Source organism: Centruroides vittatus, unplaced genomic scaffold (assembly GCF_030686945.1).
Source record: "Centruroides vittatus isolate TY-2023 unplaced genomic scaffold, ASM3068694v2 contig_452, whole genome shotgun sequence".
NCBI lineage: Eukaryota > Metazoa > Arthropoda > Arachnida > Scorpiones > Buthidae > Centruroides > Centruroides vittatus.
The window spans coordinates 531,177-555,334 of record NW_027122248.1 but is presented as its reverse complement, the minus strand read 5'-3'; the positions used below and the strand labels follow the sequence as shown (position 1 = coordinate 555,334).

Below are 24,158 nucleotides of genomic sequence, written 5' to 3'. Positions count from 1 at the left end.
GTATTTTACAAAATACAAGCTAAATGTAAACAGTACTGATCCTTCAATAAAAGAATATCGAAATAATTTCCTGTCATATTTGGGACTTGCATCTCAAATACCTAATATTATATGCAATGCTCTAAATCTACTTCTTCAGACTAGGTTAGTATGTTTAAATTATTTTTATGATAAATCTTGGATAGCCCTAGAGTAATTTTAATGCATTGATGGAGTTGATCATAAGTAGAGATGATTTTAATGTGCTATATGTAATTTTTTATAAGGAAAGTATATTTTATTTCACAAGATGTATTCAAATAATTCCATGAATAGATCAAATAAATCAAAACGTGTTAGGATATAAAAGCTCAGGGTGAATGTTTTGAAAGATATTAAATAAATTTCTTTATATCCTAACACATTTTGAATTTTTTGCCCATTGCTGAAAATTTTTGAGTATAACTTTAGTAAAACAGTTCAAATTGTTAAAACATAAGTAAATTAGAATAGCAGTAAATCTAAATAAGTTTTTTTTAAATCTATATTAGTCATAATAATACTTTATACTCTGAATTACATAGAAAAAAGAAAATCTATTCGAAATTTACTATATTATTCTCATTATGTACAGCACCAATAATGCTATTAATAATAAAGGAGTCAAACTTTAATAACAATATAATAGATTAAAACACTTTACAAGACCATTTACAATATTATCAGTATCCAAACAACTAAATTGATTGTAATTTTAAATAAAATTTTTATGTAAAAGTAAATGTTTTGTAATGTTTTTCTCTATTATATTGTTATTAAAATTGGACTTCTTTATTATGAATAGCATTATTGTTATTGTATAAATAAAATAGGGTTGATATTGATTAAGAACTATATTCCCATTATTGAGTATCAGATTATAAATACAGTGAAATGTCAGTATAATGAATGCTAGTTTAACAAAATTTTTGGTATAATGAATATATCTTGAATCTCCCACCAATTTTCTATTCGGCTCAATTCAAAAATGTTTGTTTAATGAATACCATCATAACGAAAATTTCAGTTTAACATAAAAATTCTGTCTGTTAAGAAAGAATAGTTTCATTATAACGAAATCTTTAAATGCATAAATTATTCATTATTGGTAAATGAAGAATATTATGTCAAACAGTTTGGCAACGTTAATTTTAATGTCTAGTTCAACTGGCAACACTAATTTTAATCCTTAGTTATGGTTTTGTTTTGAAGTTATTACACTACAGTTTATTTCTTTTTAAGTTTATGAAAAAAAATGGAGAAAAACAAAAAACAAAAGCAGTTTTATTTGAAAGAGAATAATAAAATATTAGGTAATGTGCAAAAACAAAAAGATGTGCCTGACGGCCTACTGGAATGTTGTGTCACAGTACTGAATTTTATCAAAAAAATTTTTGATTAAAGAAACAGCACACACAAAAAATAAGACTTCTTTTACCAGGAAATAACAGCTTCAAGCAGAAATAACCGTTAAAAGAGTTAGGATTCCAACTAATCAGTACTACTATATCATTATTTTAGTTGTTCACTTATATTTTTTGAAAATTTTTTATTACAGATTAATTTTTATTCTAATTTAATATAATTTACATTCTGAAAATGTGAAATTTGGTTCCATATAAATACAGTGTGTGATTAGTTAATGAACATAATCTGTTCCAAGTCTTTGTTTGCTATCCAAATTGTTCGTTAACCAATTTTACCAAAGATTTTTATGGAAATTTGATTAATTTATTCTGGAAACTCCAAAAAATAAAAAAATATATACTTTCTTACTATGTTTATTTATAAGTAATAATAAAAATACATATTTACAGGGTCTTGCATTTTTATTAGTCATGTTTTTTCTGTTTGTGGGGGTTAAAGAATCTGTCTAATGTTGATTGCTTTTTTTCTCTACTTCAGGATTTTTCAGAAGTAATTAATAGCATTTTAATTGTAGAGATCTCCAAGCCTATTAACCTCAACCTCGTTTGGATGCCATTCTAACACCGTTGATCTGACATCCCCCACTTCTTCAAAAGATCTTTAATTAATAGCAGATATCGGCATTAATCTTCTTTTTCAGAAGAAAACATACTCGTTGAGTCTCTTGGTGTTCTTAATTCAAGAGTTCTCGGCATTCTTCTGTCATCAGATCCGATTCAGGTTCCATTATGAGGTTTTCAATGTTCTTTATTTCTCAGATGTGATTTTTGTTACTCCTTTAGTTGCTTGAGTCTTCTTGATTATACTGCATCTTTCTTAGATAAGATTTCTTAGATAAGAACAGGTCTACAGTCTACTGTAGACCTGTTCAAGCCATACTGCCCAGCAACATCAGATATCTTCTGCCCACTCTCTACCTTTGCTATTATACTTTCACCTTTCGAAAATAAAAACCCATGCGAAACTTAACGAGTGCTCGCCTGACAGTCTTGCAAATAGTATAAAAAAATTGTTTCTGTCAGAAAAAATAAAAAACTGGAATTATAAGAGATAGTTTCAAAGTTCAAAGGAATACTATCTGATCAGTATATACCGGGTTGAGTGTCGATGTCGATGTCTCCTGCATTCTGAAAAAATTTTGAATTGTTGCGTGTAGACAAGGGAAGACCGATCAGTATTCATTATTTTACATCGGTTCTTCTTGTGTTTGTTCTGTGAGATGTTCGCTGTCCGAACATAAAAATCTTTCGCGAAAGTGTTCATTATCCAATATGTTCGTAGTCTGTACTGTTGGTTAACCGATCACACACTGTACTAATAGATAAATTGCATTTTTTAAAACTTTATTTCAAAATGTAAGCAAATATTTTTAAATCAATAAATTTCTATTATCCTTGCATTTTTGACTGTATTTCAATATAATGAAATTTCAGTATGATGAAAGTATTTCGATGGTTCCCTCAATTTTGTTATACTGACATTTTACTGTGCTGTGTATAAATGAAGTGTGTTAGATTTTGTAAGTTTTTATAATTTTAAGTTTTATTATTATGCTATTATGATACTATAAATTATGTTTACTTTTTTATCACTGAATAATTACAGTTATTCATATTGTATTGTTGTGGAATTTAATATTTGTCAAATTTTGTTTTCATTTAAATAAAATTCTCTGTATTTATTTTTAAAAATAATGATTATTTATTTGTGATTTGATAATTTGGTGAATAAAATAGAATCTTTCTCAATTTATTTTTCTGTAAACTGAAAATTTATTACCTTCTAAATGTATTCAGAATATCACTACCTGTTTTAGAAAAAAATATTCAAAATATAATAATTTTAACTATAAAATATAAAATTCTTTTAGTGAACAACAAATATCCATAAATTTTTCTAATTTGATTTTAGTGGAGGTAATCTTACTCTTCGCATTGTATGCAGCTTAGTTGTAGAAGTGATCATTTTTATTTTGACTGTAGTACTGGCAATGGTGGATTCAACATCATGTAAGTTATTACTTTGTTGCACATTTTAAGAATAAATGTAATTTTTAATGTTTTCAATAACTAATCAAAATGTATTATTAGAAAATAATTTTAATATAAATAGATTGTAATTTTAGAGTCTAAATAATAATTAGAATAAAAGAAGTTGATAGTCTAACTTAAGGGATATGAGGTAATTAGAATTATATATTGTCAGTTCCTGACTTGCTTATGAACTCCCAAATTATGAACATTTGCATTTACAATGCCAAAACTAGTGTATTAAAAAAATTATTTTTGAGCCCAATTGTCCAAATAATCAGTTCCACTTCACACATGTTGATTTGAAAATGCAGTAAATAGCATAAATGTGTGATCATGCGCAAGGTGCTCCCTATTGCTTCTGCATCACTTGATCAAAGAATTGACATCAAGTTGGCGATGACCATGTCAGGACTGACACCATTGGATCTTTATGAAAGACACAGAGAACTGTTTGGCCATTAGTTTGTTTCATGAGCGTACAAAGTTTTATTGTATTGCGAGCAATTACATTTGAAGATGGTCGGATTCGGGATGGAGGAGGTCTAAGAGGAGTGCAATGGAAGGAATTGCACTCCACTACAGATTAACCTAAACAAATACTCATTTATTTACATAAGATTTACATAAGGATTACAATAAAGATCATAATAACAAGTCATTATAAGCATCTTGTAGTAGGTCTCTAATGCAAGAGAGAGTTTACACTCAGGCATGAGGTGATAAATACCTGTTGTAAGAATGTTGAGGAAGTCAGACACTTGAAGATCAGGAGAAGATAGGCTCCAATAAGAGAATGTATTTGACTCCTCGCAGGTAGGATCTGAATTCATCTAGGTAGGAGGATAAAAGTGGCTCCGTCAGGTAGGATCTGGATCAAGGTAGCAATCCACAGTAGTTGATATTGGAGGGATCTAGTCAGGCAATCTGGTGCCAGGATGAACTCTAATAACAGCCAAACTGGAGGTAATAGGCAACTGGCGATGACGGATGAACTGCTTGTCATCATCCAACTCTCTCTTATTCTTTGGTCCTCCCCTTTTTTTGCATCTTTTTTTGGAAGTGTTAGATTACAATCCAATAGATGACTTTTTGGTAATTTTTTCTGATACACCATCAGAAGTGACACATTCAGATGTGTCATCTCTGGACAAGGAAGCCAGTCTGTGGGAAATAGAATCATTTTCTGTGACTACGTTTTGTGTTAAGAAAAATTTTTCTAACACTTATTTGATATATATATATATATATCAAATTTGTGTATATATATATACACAAATATATCAAACATATATTTATATCAAACATTTCTTGTGTTTGATAGATTATGATCCAATAGATATTTATAATGCTTCCAAAAAAGAAGTCAAATTATATATATATATATAATTATATATAGAGAATATTATATATTCTTATATATATTCTTTTATATATAATTATATAAAAGAAGTCAAATTATATATATATATATAATTTGACTTCTTTTAAATAAAGATTCTTGATTAAATCTAGGTTCTCACAAATGTATTATACTACAATATTATGTATAGTAAAATTACAATATTCATGCATATGCAATATTACATAAACTTTGTATGCAACTTGAGAACTGTACTCCATTATCACCAATATTTGTAAACATTAAAAATATTGATGATAATGGAGAAAAAATTTTTTATTTCTTTACCGTACACATTTAGAGAATTTTTAAAATGTGTTAGATTGGGCACTCGGTGTGATAAACTCAGTTTTGAAATCCTTACATTTTGAAAAAAGTTACGACCTGAGTATAAGTCGACTGCTTACTATTACGTTTATTTGCATGCAAAAATTTCCAAATTTTTTTTATGCAAAATGTTAAGTCATCGAAACAATATTCCATCACTTTCATCTTTACTCCTGTTTCCTATTTTATTGTCATCATTCTCTTCAGCTTTCTTGAATGGTGTTGTACACCATCATCTGTTCCATCCAAGCTGTTGGTAACACATTTCTTACATCTCTTTATAATTATATTAAATAATTCTTTAAATTCCATAATCTTGTGTTTGTAGGTGTAAAGCAGGCATGTCAAACATGCGGCCCGCCAACACATGGGTTGTGGCCTACCGAGACTTTTTAAAAATTTTTAAATATCAAGCTTTGACCCTTGAAGTGGAAAGTTTGAACTTTTTTGAACTGTACGATTCCCGCCCTTTTTGTGTTTGTTCGTTTCGTATTTCGTCCAATCAATTCAAATTGGTCGACGCTACGAAAGACAGTTGGATAACGGCCGTGGCTTTGAATCTACGAATGATGATTGGTTGGTGAACATTGTACGAGAGCGGATGTAGTGGAAGACTGCTATGCGCTGATCGGTCCATCAGCGATTGCTACAATACATATAAAAGGAAAAGTTTTGGCGCCAAAGTCAAGTTTTTGCTGGAACTTCAAGGAGGACATTTGTGTGCTCTACTGTAAGGTGTTTCATCTACTATTACCGTGACGATTGACGGGAGGATTGTTCTGAGTAACTGTATCCGAAGTATACGACGCAAGGTGTCTTTTCGATGGATCTAGGAATAGTGACTTTTGGAACTTTGACTGTTTGTGTGAATCTACTTTGTAAACGTCGTAATTTTTGTGATTTGTAAATCTCGTAAACTTTGTAAGTTCATGTAATGTCAAATAGTTGTCATAAACGTTTTGTTTAATTTGAAAAGAGGTATTTCGAATTTGACTAACTTCAAGAACAATGAGTAAGAAAAGGTCAATTGAAGAGGAACATCATAATTTTCAAGAAAAATGGGAATTGCAATATTTTTGTGTCCAAAACAAGAATAAAATATTATGCTTGATATGTAAAAACTCTATTTCAGTTCCTAAGGAATATAATCTTAAAAGGCACTATGACAGAAATCATAAAAGAAACTATGACCAATACGTTGCAAAACTTCGTGAAGACAAATTGTTGGAATTGAAATCACTTTTTCAAAAACAACAAAGTGTATTCACTAAATCTGTTGAAGACAATACAGCTGCTGTAAAAGTTAGTTATATATTATCACATTTAATCGCAAGCAGATTGAAACCACTTACTGAAGGGGAATTTATTAGTGAATGCCTAATTAAAGTGGCGGAAGTATTATGTCCAGCACAAAAAAAAAAAAAAAATTTAAAGTGTAAGTTTAGGTTGAAATACTGTAGCTAGCAGAGTTGACGAAATAGCCGATAATTTGAGAAATCAGCATAATTCGACAATATCAACATTTCAAGCCTATTCTATTGCAATTGATGAAAGTACAGATATTCGAAATATCGCTCAGCTGGCCGTTTTTATTCGCGGATGCAATGTTAATTTAAAAATAAGTGAAGAACTTTTGGAAATCATTCCTATGCATAACACAACCACCGGAGCTGATATTTTTGATGCACTTATGGAAGTTTTGAAGAAATATAAGTTACCATTGGAAAAGTTGGTTTGTCTTGCAACTGATGGTGCATCTACCATGATCAGTATTACTAAAGGAGTTGTTGCAAGATTAAAAGAAACATGCAAACAGCATGGTAATAATAATTTTGAACATTTTCATTGTATTATTCACCAGCAAGTACTGTGCTCCAAAGTTTTAAATATCGGACATGTTTTAAAAATAGTCACCAAAATTGTAAAGTGTATTCAGGCACATGGACTTAATAATCGTCAATTTGCTTCATTTCTGGAAGATATAGAATGTGAAACACCGATCTACCATATTATACGGAAGTTCATTGGCTTTTGAGTCATAAAGTGCTAAAACGATTCTTCACATTGCTGGATGAAATCATAATTTTCTTGGAAACAAAAAATTATGAATGTGCTGAATTAAAAGATGGACAATGGATAAAGGACCTGGCTTTCTCAGTTGATATTACAAGTCATCTTAATCAACTTAATCTTAAGCTTTGAGGCAAAAATCATGTTGTTACAATGCTATTTGATAATATTAATGCTTTCAAACAAAAATTATCACTTTGGCGAAAACAAATAGAAAAAGAAAACTTGTCTCACTTTGAAAGCTGTCAATATCTATTGCTTAAATCACCTAAATTAAAATTTACAGAATATGCTCACCAAATTAAATTGTTAGAAATGGAATTTGATCGAAGATTTTCTGATTTTAAAAGCTGTGAATTACAATTTCGTCTTTTTACTTCGCCTCTATCTATCGATATTGAAACTGTTGATGAAAACTTACAAATGGAATTAATTGAAATCCACTGTGATCATTTGCTGAAGCAAAAATATATGGATGTTGGAATTCCAAATTTTTATACGTATTTATCTGTAGATTGGTTTCCTAAAATGTTATTGTTTGTTACCTGTATAGTGGCTATGTTCGGAAGCACTTATTTATGCGAGCAACTATTTTCTTTAATGAAAAATAACAAAAATTCAGAAAGGTTAACCGATCAACATTTATCATCAATTTTAAAAATTGCATCAGCTCAATATATTCAACCAAATTTTGATGACTCGCTTTGTGAAAAACGTTGTCAAATATCTTCTAAAAAGTAATATTAAACTGTGATTTTGTTTATTTTTTATTATAACTTTTATTTTTGTTTTTTATAAAAAATATAAAATATTTATAGTTTAAGTTTAAAAAATAATATGAAATATAAAATGTCTATGTACGTATAATATACAATACATTGAGTCTAATAAATGCATAATATAATCATTCTAAAAACCGTATTTTATTAATTTTTTGAACATTGAAAACATGCGGCCCTCGACTTATACAAAATAGATCGTGTGGCCCGCAATATCATATGAGTTTGACATGCCTGGTGTAAAGGAACTCTGGTGATCCAATGATCCAAAGCAACGATCTCTCGTGATTCTACTGTTTGAACTTTTTCAAGAAAATATTTGAAATTTTTATTAGTTTTTATCTATGCAATTGATTATGAGGATTAGTTGCATTCAATTACATTGTCAAAATCACTTTAATTAGAAAGAAATTTTTTAAAATTTGTATTTGATTAAATAACTTTTTGATTTCTTTCTTAGTAATTTTTATCAATTGCATTTAAATCGTACCTAGTCAATTTGAAAATTGCATTTAAAAGATTTCTCTTTTACAGAAAGAAATATATGCATCAACTTTTATTATAAATTGCAAGTTGTAACTTAGTTTCTTTTCTATTGATATCAATAAAAATAAACTTAATAAAAATTATTGAGCAAAATCAAGACAATGTCCTGTGCTTCCATGTACGTGCATTTTTCCACGGGAGATATGCTTCCTTGCATATTTTATGTTTATTCTGGAAAATGTACCTGCAGTTTTATCACTATTGAAAATGAAACCAAAACAGAGACTGGATGTCATTAAGAAAAATAATATCAAAATTTGGGAATGGTGAACATTTTAAATTGAACCAGAAATAAAGGCAATAAAATAATATAAATAAATAAATACAGTAAAAACATGAAAAACATATTTTTTTACTGTATTTATGGTATTTATTTATGTTGTATTTTATTTTTTGTTTCAATTTAAAATGTTCAGCATGCCCAAAACTGATGTTCTATTTTCTTACACTCTAAATTGTTAATTTACAAAATTGTAAATAATCTTTGTAAATCTGAAGATGATCTTTTGATAAGACTGAAATCATTATTTATTAAAGGTTTTGCTGCTGCTTTAAAAGGTCTTAGTTGCTATCTGGCAGTTATTTTTATATAATGAAAAACAGAATGAAAAAAAATGTTATTTTCAGGAAAACTTTTAGAAGTATTTTTGTATATGAATAATTTTTCTTTATAGTTGATATTTACATAATTTATTAACAGTTTGAGTTATACAAACAGCTAAGATTAATACCAGATATGTGTATATATGTAATGCCATCTTAGAAAGAGATTCAATAAACAATTAACTAACAACCGTGATTATTTCCAGTGATTTATTTCTATTGAATAAGTTTTTGATATACAGTCGATTCTGTTTAATTAGGCCACCAGTTAATTGGGGCAGCTGCTTTACTGGGCCAAATCTCAAAGAATGGAAACCAAATTAATAAATTAATACATAATTTAATTACTTAATTGGGACAACTTTTCACTTAATTGGGACAGTAGAGGAAAAGGAATTTTGCAATTTTTGATATATTTTAGTAATCTTCCAAAAATATGTACACACTATGTACATCAATGTCATGGAGGCCTAACGGTTGGCAGAGACAAAGCGATTTTGTCTTTTGCTCGGGCAGTTTGGGTTTTCTGGAGAGGGTCAGCATAGTGAGATGTATCACATGGGGATTTTGTCTAAGGCAGATCTGAATGCGAGTTACTGACCCTGCTCTGGATTGGACCGGATAATCCCCTTAAAAGCGAAGGGACAAAGATTGCTGGACAATTTTTGAGGTCTTTTGATTGATTTGGAAGACAGCTAGAGTTTCCTTGGAAGGTATTGTGTGCAGAATTACGTATAGATTCAGACATCAGCCATCTGATTGTTCAGACCAGCATTGAGCTGGCGAATTCTATGGACACTCCTGCCAAAGTGGCCCATCTCCAAGTAAAGGGAACTGTGCTCTAAGGAAGACTGCAAAATGACTCTTGGATGAACCCTTTTCTTTCTCCCTTTTTAGTTAGAACATGTTCTAACTAAAAAGAAAGAAAGGAAAAATTGTTCAATTAGGAACAGATCGAATGGTCAACCCCTGTGTACGTCACTACTAATATTTGGCAACACTAACATTATGCGAATCAGTTATCTATCGTCGTGAGTCTGGAAAGTTTACAGTACAAATATTTTCTGTATTTTGGTGTAATAAAGCATTAAAATAGGTACCGAATTATTATTTTTTACATACATATTTATTTACCTACGTATTACATATTGTATTGTACAATTTATTATTAGTTCATTTATTGCTTAATTGGGCCAATATGGATTTGTCCCAATGTGTCCCAGTTAAGCGGAATCAAGTGTATTTTAGATTATTTTTATTAATAATATATATTTTTAAAGATATGAAATTAAAATATTTATTTTGATTAATTATTTTAATTAGGGCCAGATATGTTTTTCTATGCAACAATGGTTTTAGTAGTACTTTTAAATAGTAAGTATATAGTTTTTGTACTAGTATTACTTTAGTTTTAAGCTTAAATTAGAATAATGAACAAAAACATCTATATGTTATCACAATTTTAAAATACAGTTGAATCTGTCTATCTCAAACATGTTTATCTTGAAAACCTGTTTAACCCAAAATTTATTTTTTTCCTTGCATTTTCAGCCTAAATTCAATGTATTTTCCATGTTTATCTCAAATAATTTTCTTCCAAAACCTCCATATCTATCTTACAGATTGAAGTGTCAATTACAAATTCAAAGCTCGGTGACTACATTTTGATAGAATAAATTGCAGTTCTAATTAATGCTGTTTTTCTCTGATTGGCTAGCATCTTAGCATTTTGCATCTCTTTGAAGAAAGGCATCAGAAACTATTGACAAACTATTTTCGTTAAGACAGAAGTTCCCAACACGTGTTCCAATAAAAATTTAGGAGTCTACAATAAAATCCATTGAGTCTAGTAACGTATGAGTGTGTCAATGCAGATTTGGGATGTGAGGTGTAATTGTTGAAAGTTGAAATTTGGTACATAGTTAGGGTATGCCATTAGAATGCACATTAAGATAGATTTTTGGAAATCCTCCCATGGAGGAGAGGGAGAGGGTTAAGGATTACCCTGAAAAACTCAGCTTCCACTGTACTATTTTACTGTGGTTTTTTTCATTTTTGCAGAAAATTGAACATACTTTTAGACCCATCTAGAAGTTTTTTAATTAGCTTCAGAAGAGGGGGGACCTAATTCTTGCACCCAGAGTGAAAATGAGTAAGATCAGCAATATAACTATAAAGGTTATCTTATGTAAGGGTTTATCACACTAAATGATCAATCTGACACATTTTAAAAATTCTTTATTCTTTTACTGTACACAATTTAGAGAATTTTTAAAATGTGTTAGATTGGGCCCTCGGTGTGATAAACTCTTACCTAAGATAACTTTTGTAAATATAAATCAAATACTATAATAGATAAATACAACACTTACTTGAGCCTGTGACCGGTGTGAAAATAAACAAAATCAAATCAACAAACGTTTTCTGAACACCCTCTGTGTCCTTCCTCAGGTTAAAATGGCTGGATTCTTTTTTATAACACCGTAAATACTATAATACTGGTAAATACTATAATATAATATAGTAGAAGGGTTAGAAGTACAAAATAAGTACAAAATAATTTAATAATCTTAATCTTCGCTGCTGTTATTTTTTTTTCCAAACAATGCAGGGTTCATCTGCTAGTTTTACTACAAGTCAGAAACTTGTTTAACAGATAGGTGTTTTTTTTTGCTAAAATAAATACATAATTACCGAAAAAACCAGCAAAAATTCACTTTGAAACGAACATTTTCTACCATCTTCAACGGTCATCATCAGGTTCGATTTCAAAAATTTGAAAAACGCCTCGAATTTTTGGAATCGAACCTGATGATGACTGTTGAAGACGGTAGAAAACATCCGTTTCAAAGTGAATTTTTGCTGGTTTTTTCGGTAATTACATATTTATTTTATTGAATTCTTACACCAGTAGTATTGTGGTGATTGATTTTTTTTTTTGCATTGAAGAAAGTAACTTAAGCTGAATAAAACTGAAAATTAATGTTCTATTTGTAGACAAATAAGTAAAGTTTGTCTGTAGATATAACTGTCATTGCAGAACATGACAAACTCTATTCCAAGAATGATTTTGAAATTTCAGAGATATGAAGGTCATGTGATGAGGAGACATACAGACACAAGGTCTTTGTTGGAATTAACCAGAGATAGAATCAAATACTTTCAAAAACTGAATGAATTCAAAAACAAACAGCAAATGCAATTCATTGAAAACATAAGATTGAAGTTAACAAATACCTCAAGAACTGGTATATAAAAACACACTAGTTCACCAAACCAGTTAAACAAACACCAAAAATATTTAATAATATTTAACATAACAAATGTAGGATTGACCAAGAGGTTCTTGATCATGTTGGATTAATATAGATTGAACCCAGTAATAAAATTCTTTTAGTATATGTAAAAGTAATTTTACTATAAAAATGAATGTAACTAGGTAACACTTATCTAGTATAATTTAAAGATTGGGGAAAAAAAAACAAACTAAAACTTGTTCAAAATGGAAACCTACCAAACTGGAAAAAAATTTGGTATGATGCAATTCCAGTTTATACAGATTTTTACTGTACTTAGCTTTTGCACAAAGATGTTATATATTTTTACTCTTAAAATTCTTTACATATTTCATTTCATTATTATTGCAAATTATTAGAAATTTTAATACTGATTTGATGGTATAACTGTATTTATCTATCAAAATAGCTGGATAATTATTCAGAATCATTGTTTTTTTAATCAATATAATACAATTAATAACTTCCAGATCAATGACATAATTCAATATTTTAATAATTTCTATTCTGGATGTATTAAAATGTACTTGTTTTGGACAATCTAATACTTCCCTAACATTACAGTTTTTTTTTAAAATAAAAGTTTAATGAATCTGGTGTTTTTGTGTTATTTTGGATAATGTAATATAACCTGAATTTATATTTTTGTCGTTATTCATATTTATAATATAGAAAAAATTTAATAAAATATTATAATTATACTTACTAACTAATCTAATCCAAAACAATACAGTTATATTTAATTTTTATGTGTAACATATATGTTTGTTTATATATTATACTTATTTAATTTTAGTGGCTAATGGAGTTTATCAGAATAGTGTGTTTGGTGTTGCTGCTAATTTACCGATGCGGTATTCTAATGCTGTCGTTCTCGGAGCGGTAAGATTTATACAACATTAATTAACTCGATTTTATTTATTAAATTTTAAACTAATTAAAATTATTTAATTTAATTTACAATGTGTCATTTGCTGTACGAACTGATTTAGATCTTTTAATAAATACAAATCTTTACTAAAAAATCTGATTATAAAATTCTACCAAAACTTAAATATTTTCATTTACAAAAAAACTTCAAAGTGTATTTTAAAATATATATATATATATTTGGATAAAGTAAGCAACTTTTTATTTTTTAAACAAATTTATGTCATGATGATAGAGTAGTAAAGATTTTTGATTTTATAAATTTGTTCATCTTTCATTTTTTAAATGTTTAAAATGAAACATGTTATCCACATTTAATCAATATTTGTATCCTAAAGCCAATATCTAAATTAATTTAAATTGCTCTAAATTATCTTTAATTTAAAATTTAAACAACTTAATACACAGTTCTTAATTTATTTAAGTTTTACTACAATCTCTGAGATTACTTATTTTTGTGTTTTTGTAGAATATAAGTGGAACATTGGCATCAATAATTAATATTATTTCAATTGCTGGTAAGAAAATTTTCAATTTTTTTATTTATAATAAAATATTTATTTTATCAGCTACATACAGGGATGTAAATAGAAATTTCTGAGTGTGAATCACCTGCATTGCTGATTGCTTGCATACTTAGCATAGATAGGTAGGCTGTTGAAAAAATGCAACAGCCCAAGATTATTAGTAACACATTGTTGAAGGAGTAACATGTGTTACATATGACAAGCAACACGTGTTGTATGTCATATGCAAAGAATGTGACACCTGACAATGCTCAATTAAAAAAAGAAAGACTGAACAAGAACAAGTATTAAAATTCATTCTTCTTTATCTTGTGGCTGTTCATATAGCATAGTATTTGAGTCTGACTAAGACTTCCTCCTTTTGCAGAAACGGAACACTAGCATAATAAGTCCTAATAATATGATAAGACCTAAGTAGACATTAATATAATAAAACATTTTAGTTTCTTTCACGTGTTTTTAATGTAAAATACCATCAGCAATTTTAATTGAAAGTTAGACTTTACATTATGCTCGTCCCTAAATGTCCTTTCTCACATTACAAAAAGACTAAGTGGTGTTGGCTCAGCAGGGATTGACAGTCAAAGTTTAGAATATTCGAATTAAAACTTATACTCAGTTACAAAAGATGTTGACTCATAATAATTGTTACTTAATATTAAATTTTAGAAAATGTTTACAAATATAGATTTTTACATTCAAAAGTCAAAACTGAATTACTGTTTAAAGTTTTATTCTTTGATATAGATGTTAAGTGTAACTAACTATTGTTAACTAAAGCTTCTCCCACACCGGGTTGTATAAACAAAAATAAATACCTTCTATAACCGATAACCGGCGTGAAATATTTATAAACTGGCAAACGTTTTAGCTGCCCCTCCTGAGCTTTTCCTCAGGCCAATTTTTGCTGTAACTGGATTCTATAATCAAATGCTTTGAAAAAATGAAACGTGTTCCGCTTCTAAAAGTTTGAGTACGTGCGGCAACCGCGTGCCATTCTAAACCTTTAAATTTCTTTTTTATCCGTTGGGAAAACGATGTGCGCATCCTATGTTAATTACTTGTGACATTTAACAATTTATGACCTTTCTTCTAATAAAAATTGTCAAGCTGTAGAGAGATTCATTTCCTCTTTGAAATTGATGCATGTTGTTGTGCGATCGGCCTTGTAAATTTCTATCGCTTCCAAAGTTCTCAGATGTTCTTGATGTTGGGTGGTGCGGATCACTCTTGCCTCATTAAAAATCGGTGTTATGTCCGGGTTTGTTGCATATGTGGACAGTGCCATTGTATATTTATTGCGGGTGATATCGGATTTATGCTCCTTTATTCTAGTGCCTAGTGGATGTTTGGTGGACCCTATGTACAATAATTGCTTCTGCCATCTGTCGTCTTTCAAAGGGATACTACATACTCCCGGAAGTCTGTTCAGGTTATGTGCATCCTTTCCGTTTCTCAATAGATTGTATATGGAAGGGTTTCTCCTATAAGCAATTCTAATTCCCTTTTTCTTCACAATTGCATTGTATATTGTTTTTAGTTGTGGGTTGTACGTTACCAGGGTCCTTTCTATGCTTTCTTCTATAGCAACTTTTTTCAATACACTTTCTTGGTTCGTTTTACTGCTTGTACGGAGGTTCTGGTTACATAACTTGTTTACAATGCTGCTGTAACCATGTTCTCTTGCGATTTTTTTAATAAACGCTAATTCCTGTTGTAGAGCCTTGGTTGTGGAAGAGTGAGTGTAGGCTCTTTCTACTAAAGCCCTGAATGCTGCTATTTTATAGGAGTATGGGTCACAAGAGTTGAAGGGAATGTATGTTGGTATAGTTGTGGTTTTCTATAGACTCCAGTTTGTATTATCTTTATTTCAACTATTGTTATCCAAAGAAATGACTTTTGACATTGGTTCTTCAATACATTCTTAATAAATAGTTCTAACAATAGAAATTGATATTCTATTTCAATATTTTAAGAAAATATATATAATAAATGAAATTACTATAAGCATTGTTAATAAAATAATCAAAATATATAAAGATGGATGAGAAAATAAGGTGATATGGTCTGTAAACATTCCACATTGTACAAATTGAAACTTTACTAATAGTTTATTTTTCAACCTAGCCACCAAAAATACTTAGACACATTGCTTCAAATAGTAAGCTTATTCATTTCATCAGTACAAAATGTCTGTTTTTGGTAATTCATCATGCAGTGACTACATATTTCATCACTTTATTCAATGAAATAACACCAATTCAAGTAATCATTGAAAACATAGAGAGAAAAACCAAAGAATATGTAATATTTTAGAATTAGATTTTTCAACAAAGAATATAAATATAATAATACATTTTTAACATAGTCATAATATTTTAATTTGAGGAAAGTAAAAACAGACATCTTTAATTTTACAAGAAAATTATATTATGCTGACTAAATTTAAACACAAAACATAAAACTTAAAATTTTACAAATTTTATATTTACAGTAAATGTACAAAATAATCCACTTTAGAGTTACAATTAAATATGCACAGCACTAATTCCAACAACAACCGACTATTCCCGTACAAATTCGTCGAAAGAACTCCTTACGAACAAACAGACTTGTAATTAACAAAACCTCCGAGTCAGGAACAAGTTCATACACAAACACGTAACTTCCCACGAGAGAGTTAGTTAGCACCTCGATAACGACGATCTCCCTTGATCCGATCCGATCCGATCACCTCCGATACGATCACACCGATCCGCCAGCCGATCCGAACTCCCGATACGAGCTCGATCCGAGCTTAAATAGTCGACGGCGTTCGAACCCTGCTCCAATCAAATTTGAATGTTCCCGCAACGGCCGCCAACGGTCACTTCCCGCCGGCCAATCGTCCGATGGTCGACGATTTGAAACTTAACGGTTCTTCCCACGGAAGTTCCTAACGGTCGTTTCCAACGGCCGATCCTAACGACTTTTCCGTTATGACAGTTCGTTATAACAAACAGGTGGGAATCGCGCGTCTTGGCGATTCCATACCTTACACCTCCGCGGCCAAGGATCAAACTGAGCTTAGCCCAAGCCTGTTTGATCCAACAACACTCAGCAATTTTACAAATGTCCGTTGGTGCGGACTGACCCTTACCTCCGGTACAACCGGGCAAACTCGCTATAACCCGCGCACAGAGATGCCTCGCGATAGTGTAGGACCCCTTGGATCCCCGAGACCTATCCGCGCGGGTCCCCCTACGAGGAGGTCGTCCCCGTCGCCTTCGGCGCGTCATCCGGTTTTGTTGGTCACCAGATGTCGCTCGGCCCTTCTCACGGAATTTGGGTTTCTTACCGCGAGCTCGGTTGTGACCGTTGTCCGTCGTTTTCCGGACCGGCGATATGCCTCCCTCCGGACTTAGCACGTGTGTGGGTGGTTCCGATTGGCCACTGGCCGCGCCCGCCGTGGCCCGAGACCTCCGGGTCTCTTCACCGCTGTGTTTTCTTTGAACCCGAGTGACGGTCGCCAAGATCACGTTCGCCTGTTGCCCAATCAATCCGGCCAAGTCGTCCACGGAACGACATTCCTTTGTAGCATCCAGAGGCTCATCCCGTGTCGTATTCGGTAGCCCTAACAGCGGTTCGCTAGTTTCCCCGATCGCTCGTCTTTGGTCAACGGCGTGTTGCGCCAACTGAGTCGCGGGTTCCCGGCCGATATCTCCCAAGTCGATTATTTCTCCGACGCCACAATTTTGACCCTGAGGCGTCCCAGCTACCCCATTCTTTACTGCTCTGACTCCCGGCCTCCCTTCATCAGCGTCCTCGCCCTCCAGTTTCCTGTTCGCGGCGGGTCGTTCGCTTTGGCTATCCGATTCGCTACCGGAATATCTCCTCGCAATAGGAGTCGCGTCCCCTGCTTTATTTTGCTCAGACTGCGCCCTCCGCTCACACTGGGCCGTGCGCTGCCGCCCTAGTGTCTGGTCAAGCGGTCCTATGACCATCCCCCGGTTTTTGTCGTCGGGCGGCTCTCGTTTAACCCCCTCGCTCGCTTCCACGAACATCCCCGCTACCGCACTTAATATACTCTGCTCCTCAGCTAATTCCCTTTTTCTTGCCTCGGAATCCGCTTTCTCTTTCGCTTCTACCAGCGCTCGGAAGTCCCTTTCCGTTAAGAGGGCGTCTGTCGCTTTCCCTAACCTATTGGTGATCGCACACGTCACCCGTGCCGATCCTGGCGTTTCTTCGCGTCCTTCCTCCCACAATCCAAGCGGTACTGACGCTAAGCCTGCCTCTACCCGGTGACCGAAGGCTCCCACTAACCGTGTCTTCCCCCTCGTTTCTGTCGCCGTTGGTACCCTTGACTTCCTTAAAACTGAAATTTCGGCTCCCGAGTCGACTATAGCTGACAAGCAACTTCCGCCACAGGCCAACTTAACTCTGCGTAGCGAATCGTCGGCTTCCGGTTGGTCGTATGCTGTCACTCTTGCCACTAAACGTTCGTTCGGTCGGGATGACTCGTTTGCAGGTGCTAACCTCGCCCGGTCCGGCTCGCTGGACCGCTTCCGCTTGGGGCAGTCCCTCCTCCAGTGCCCCATTTTACCGCAAACGTGACAACTATTCCTCGTGTGTTGCTCGGGCGCGCCCCGTGTCACGGGCTTCGATTCCCTTGACGGTTTCCCCTGTTGTTCCCGCTGCCGTCCAGATTCCCTGTCTAACGTTAGTTCGCCGCCCGTCGCTTCTGCAAATTTCTCTATATGCTTAGCTAGAACCGCGGGTTTACTCCACCCGTTCCCTTCTTGCAGTATGACGTATTTCCTCGCCTCGGGGGGCAATAGCGTCTTTAGGTGGTCCGCCACAGTCAATTCTACCAGGTCCTCTACCGTCCGCACCTCCCTACTGTCTACGTAGTAACCGTATAAATCCTTCAGGCGCGACGCAAACTGCGGCCACGTTTCTTCTGGGAAGCGCGCTGCCCGCCTAAACCCCTTTAAGTATTCCGCGGGGGAGAGCCTCAGCTCCTCAAGGACGAATTCCTTCAGGGAAGGGTAATGTTTAATTTTCTCCGCTGCTAATCTAGCCAGCGACGCTCTACATTTCTCAGACAATGCGCCCAACACTATCTGCCCCTGTACTTCTGCCGGAACCTCGTAGGTCTCTAAGATTACCTCTACCAAGCGGAACCACGAAGGCACTGCCTCTTCTTCCTCCGGCATCTTCGGTAGAGCCCCCCTTACTCTACGGGCGTAATCGTCAAAACTCGCTTTGCCGAGACCGTCCTCACTATTCCGGGACCCGTGTGCTAACCTATCCCGTTCTAACTGTATTTCTGCGATTCTCTCTTTGCTTGTTGCCTCGATTTCCGCTCTTTTTGTCTCTGCCTCGGTTTCCGCGATTCTCTCTTTGCTTGCCGCCTCGATTTCCGCTCTTTTTGTCTCTGCCTCGGACCTGATTCTCTCGATCTCGAGCTGTATCTTAAGCGCTTCGAGGTCGTCTCCCGACCCGCTTGTCCTGCGCGATGAACTCGGCTCGTCATCCTCCCAGTCCCTAGCATCTAGCTGCCGCGATTTCGCGCGTCTAGGCATCTCTGTGTGCTAGCGAGAAACAAAAAATTTACCTGGGTCTAATTGCTGGTGATGCTCTGTACGTCTGCTTCTCTGTCGTAGCTCAGTTCTTCCGATTCTTTGGAGTATAATCCAGGATAATCCAACGTAATCCAAAGTATCCAAAATATCCTGTCGAGACTGCGCCAGTAATGTTCAAAATAACCACTCAGTCGGTTTGACGAAAAACACAAATTTTATATTTACAGTAATGTACAAAATAATCCACTTTAGAGTTACAATTAAATATGCACAACACTAATTCCAACAACAACCGACTATTCCCGTACAAATTCGTCGAAAGAACTCCTTACGAACAAACAGACTTGTAATTAACAAAACCTCCGAGTCAGGAACAAGTTCATACACAAACACGTAACTTCCCACGAGAGAGTTAGTTAGCACCTCGATAACGACGATCTCCCTTGATCCGATCCGATCCGATCACCTCCGATACGATCACACCGATCCAGCCGATCCGAACTCCCGATACGAGCTCGATCCGAGCTTAAATAGTCGACGGCGTTCGAACCCTGCTCCAATCAAATTTGAATGTTCCCGCAACGGCCGCCAACGGTCACTTCCCGCCGGCCAATCGTCCGATGGTCGACGATTTGAAACTTAACGGTTCTTCCCACGGAAGTTCCCAACGGTCGTTTCCAACGGCCGATCCTAACGACTTTTCCGTTATGACAGTTCGTTATAAAAACAGTGGAATCAGCTCTTTAATTTTACAAGAAAATTATATTATGCTGACTAAATTTAAACACAAAACATAAAACTTAAAATTTTATTAGTTTTTATTGAATGTATTTAATATCAAAATAGAACTAATATAGAAGAATCAAAAACTGTTTTAATCATACAAGTAGTTTCTTTGGTTTTATCTAAAAAAATCAAATGAAAGTGCTTGATATAATAAATTTATTGTACTGTACATTTTATGAGATATTATAGTAATTCTTTAATATTTATTATTATTTAATATTTTGATAATAATTTACAAACTTTTTGAAATATTAAAAATTTTAAAATTAAATGTAAACTGCATATTTTTAGCTTCTCCAAACTTAAAAACAGCAGCCATTTACTATTTTATAACAGCTATCTTTGTTTTGTTGGCCTGTTTTGATACATATTTTGCTTTACCTTTAACAGTAAGTATTTTTATTTATCAAATAAAAATTTTTATAGAATATTTTTTAATAATTTTATATTAACTTTTATACTTTTGAAAGTTTGGTTAGGAGAAAACTGTAGAGTTCTATACTTGTCGATAAAAAAGCTACCCACCAAGATTGAATTATCTGATCATTGCAAAACTTGGTATATAGCTTTTTGTTAGACAGATATGTAGATGATTACAGTTGTAGTCAGATTACTTGCTAGATAATGCTACCAGAGTACCTTGATCAGCTTTTTATCATCATCAATCAACTTCTTTAGTAATAAGATTTGAGAAGGTTTTTGAAAATTGAACTTTTGTGTGTCAAAAAGTTATAAGTTTTGGTTAAAATCATAGAAATGATTTCAAAAATCAGTATGTTATGGTGTTAATATTCAATTTCTTAAAAAATCTTAAAAAACTTAAAATCCTTATTACCGTATTTTACGGACTATAAGACGCTACAGACTATAAGACGCACTTTAATTTTTAAGCATTTTTAAGCATTTTTTTTTCTTTTAAAAATACCTATAAGATGCTACGGACTATAAGACGCACCTGAATTTTGGAGGCAATTTTTCGAAGAAAAAAATGCGTCTTATAGTCCGTAAAATACGGTATTTAATATAAGATTTTTAGATTAATAGATTTAAGTGAAAAGAAATTTTTAGAGAAATAAGAAGTGCTTTTTGTTTTCTCTTTAAAACTAATTTTCGGTATTTAAATAGGCTCTATTCTTTTGTTAAAGTATTTTTATATGATTTATTCTATTTCTTTTATTTTTTGCAGCGTTTTTACAGATATCATAGAGAATTAACAAAAACTGCTAATAAAGAAAGTAAATGTGTTTATAAAAAGCCACCATTCTTTTTAATATTTAAAAAAGTAAGATATTTAATTGTAAGAATTATAATTTAATTTCAAGTGAGAATTAAAATTCAAATATTTTGTTTTAGATTTGGCCTCAATGTTTCAATGTATTCTTTGTATTTTTCGTGACTCTAACAATATTTCCTGCTGTCCATGCAAATATAGAAGCAATTGATCCAAATTTCATAATTCCACGTAAGTTTGACTTTTTTAAAAATTAAAACGTAAATTCCATTATTTCTTTTTAATTATTTTAATACTACACAAGATAATAACAAAATAATATTTTAAAGTGATTTCAATAAATTCTATTTAAAATAAATCGATAATAAAGGTATGAATGATTTTATTGGTTTCACTTCACAGAAAAGAATGTCTCTATTCCTTGTTTTCAGGTCAACTTGTAATGTATTAAAGTTACTGTTAATGTTTATTTTATTAATACATTTATCGCTGAATAAGAAATTAAGTTATTTTGATAAATAGTTTAGTTGGTTAGATAATATTTTGCTAACTTTTAAAACAGAAGATAACTCTCTTCTCATACTGTATCTTTTTTTATGTCATCCTTTCTTTTAGCTGATGTTTTAGGGTTCATTCAGAACCCTTTTTTCAGATTTTCCAAACCAAATATAAAAATTTAATGATTCTGTAAAACATAATTTCAAGTTTAAATGAAATTGCAAAATACAACAAATGCACTTGCTGGAGCATGAAGCTGGAGGGCACACAGACAGTTATCAATAAATCAAAGATCTTTGATGTAATTGTCAACTTTAAATTCCACATGTGTAATTGCAATAAAATTATTGCACTTTGTTTCTTAATTCCTGAAATTTGTTAGAAAATGTACATAATATGTACATTAAGGGGCAACAGTGCTAAATTTTGCCCTAGTGACCGAATTTTATATATAAATATATAATATATTTATGTGTGTGTTATTGTTAAACCAATAAATTTGTTACTATACATAATCACTGACTATTTTACAAAATATTCCATTTTTTATGACTAATCTGATAAAATACATACAATTAATTATTTTTACTGGTTATTCTACATAACAGTCAAAGTCAAACTTTTTTGACTGAAGTGATAAATTATAAAGTATGGAATATTTTTATTGTTATCAATTTTTTGACACAGTTGTGAAGAGAGAAAATACCATTGGGAACCTCCTCTTGTAAAATGAAAGTCTCTTGACAAATGATAAACTGGTTCCTCGAATACTTTTGAGCTAATTGGTTTTTTTTTTGGTGCCAATTCCATACATCTGCAGAATGACTGTTAGAATATTCCTGGAGTCACTCTTTTCCCTGGCTACATCAGGAACTCAGTTTTATGGTGTCTGCAATCTTCTCTTGGAAACTTTTGCTAGGGTTGGATACACCACACATTTAGGTAATCAGATGCTGGAGGCATCGTGTACAGTACAACTGAGACAGGTTCAAACTTACAGAAATATGAGATTTATCAGTTTAAAGGGTGCTGGTTATTGTTCATAATAGCAGTTTAATGTGACTTACTTACAAAAACATGAATAATTTATCACATTTACTAAAAGTATTGGTTCTTATGCAGAATACCTGGTGATTATGTGCACTTAACAGATTTATTAATTTAACCATAACGTGTATTTTTTCTTGGTATATGAACATTTGAATTCCTGAATTCTTTGCATTTTTTTTCTAGTTTCATGTTCCTGATGATATAAATTTGTTAAAAAATATATTAATTAATTTCTGATAATTATAAGAATTAAGTTTTTGCAGACTTCAGAAATTTTATTAAAGAAGATAACAACTTTGACCCAAGTATTATGTATAATACATTTCTAAATTATGAACTACATTGATAAAAATTAATTATTTTATCAAATTCATAATCATTATTTAATTATAAATAATTAAATACAATTTTCTGTATGACAAATTTTAATAAAATTTGTTTTAAAAATAACATTAAACTTATTACATATATTAAAATTTTATAAAATTTTTTTATTTTCAGCTGATTATTTCTCACCAGTCACATGTTTTTTATGTTTTAATTTTTTCGCTATGCTTGGAAGCATATTCCCCACTTGGATTACCAGGGTAAATTGAATTGATTTCATAGTTTTGAATGTATATAAAATATTTGGAATTAATATAAGTTTGAATTATCAAAATTTTCTCTTGTATAGCCAGGGCCTCGTTTCCTTTGGATTCCTGTTGTGCTACGTGTTGTACTGATACCATATTTTATGTTGTGCAATTATAAACCAGAAAAAAGAAAGTTTCCTGTATTTATAAATAATGATTGGGCTTATATATCTATGGCTGTTGTATTGGGATTATCTAGTGGGTATTTCAGCAGCTTAAGCATGATGTATGCACCAAGGTAAGTAGTAAACTTAGTAATTATCAAAATTATATTTATGTTAACAGTTAAAAAATGATGTAAATATTATATAAAGGGAGTAAATTTATATTTTATTAGAAAAATTTAATTGATAATGAAGAACTGAATCTGAATAAAATAATTATTATTGATTTATTAATGGAACTGACTAATGTATAATATAAAATTAATTATTAACA

At 32.2% G+C, this 24,158-nt stretch overlaps 1 protein-coding gene across 1 annotated transcript in view; it reads left to right on the top strand.

The window, feature by feature from the left end:
* The window catches only part of Ent2 (Equilibrative nucleoside transporter 2), a 47,654-nt gene that overhangs the window by 22,955 nt on the left and 541 nt on the right, over positions 1-24,158 (top strand). Inside the window, exons 4-13 of the mRNA XM_067272619.1 lie at positions 2-144; positions 3,358-3,455; positions 10,527-10,577; positions 13,296-13,381; positions 13,899-13,947; positions 20,598-20,695; positions 21,493-21,588; positions 21,660-21,768; positions 23,587-23,672; positions 23,762-23,958. Coding sequence (XP_067128720.1) covers positions 2-144; positions 3,358-3,455; positions 10,527-10,577; positions 13,296-13,381; positions 13,899-13,947; positions 20,598-20,695; positions 21,493-21,588; positions 21,660-21,768; positions 23,587-23,672; positions 23,762-23,958 — 1,013 coding nt within the window. The remainder of the gene's footprint in view (position 1; positions 145-3,357; positions 3,456-10,526; positions 10,578-13,295; positions 13,382-13,898; positions 13,948-20,597; positions 20,696-21,492; positions 21,589-21,659; positions 21,769-23,586; positions 23,673-23,761; positions 23,959-24,158) is intronic.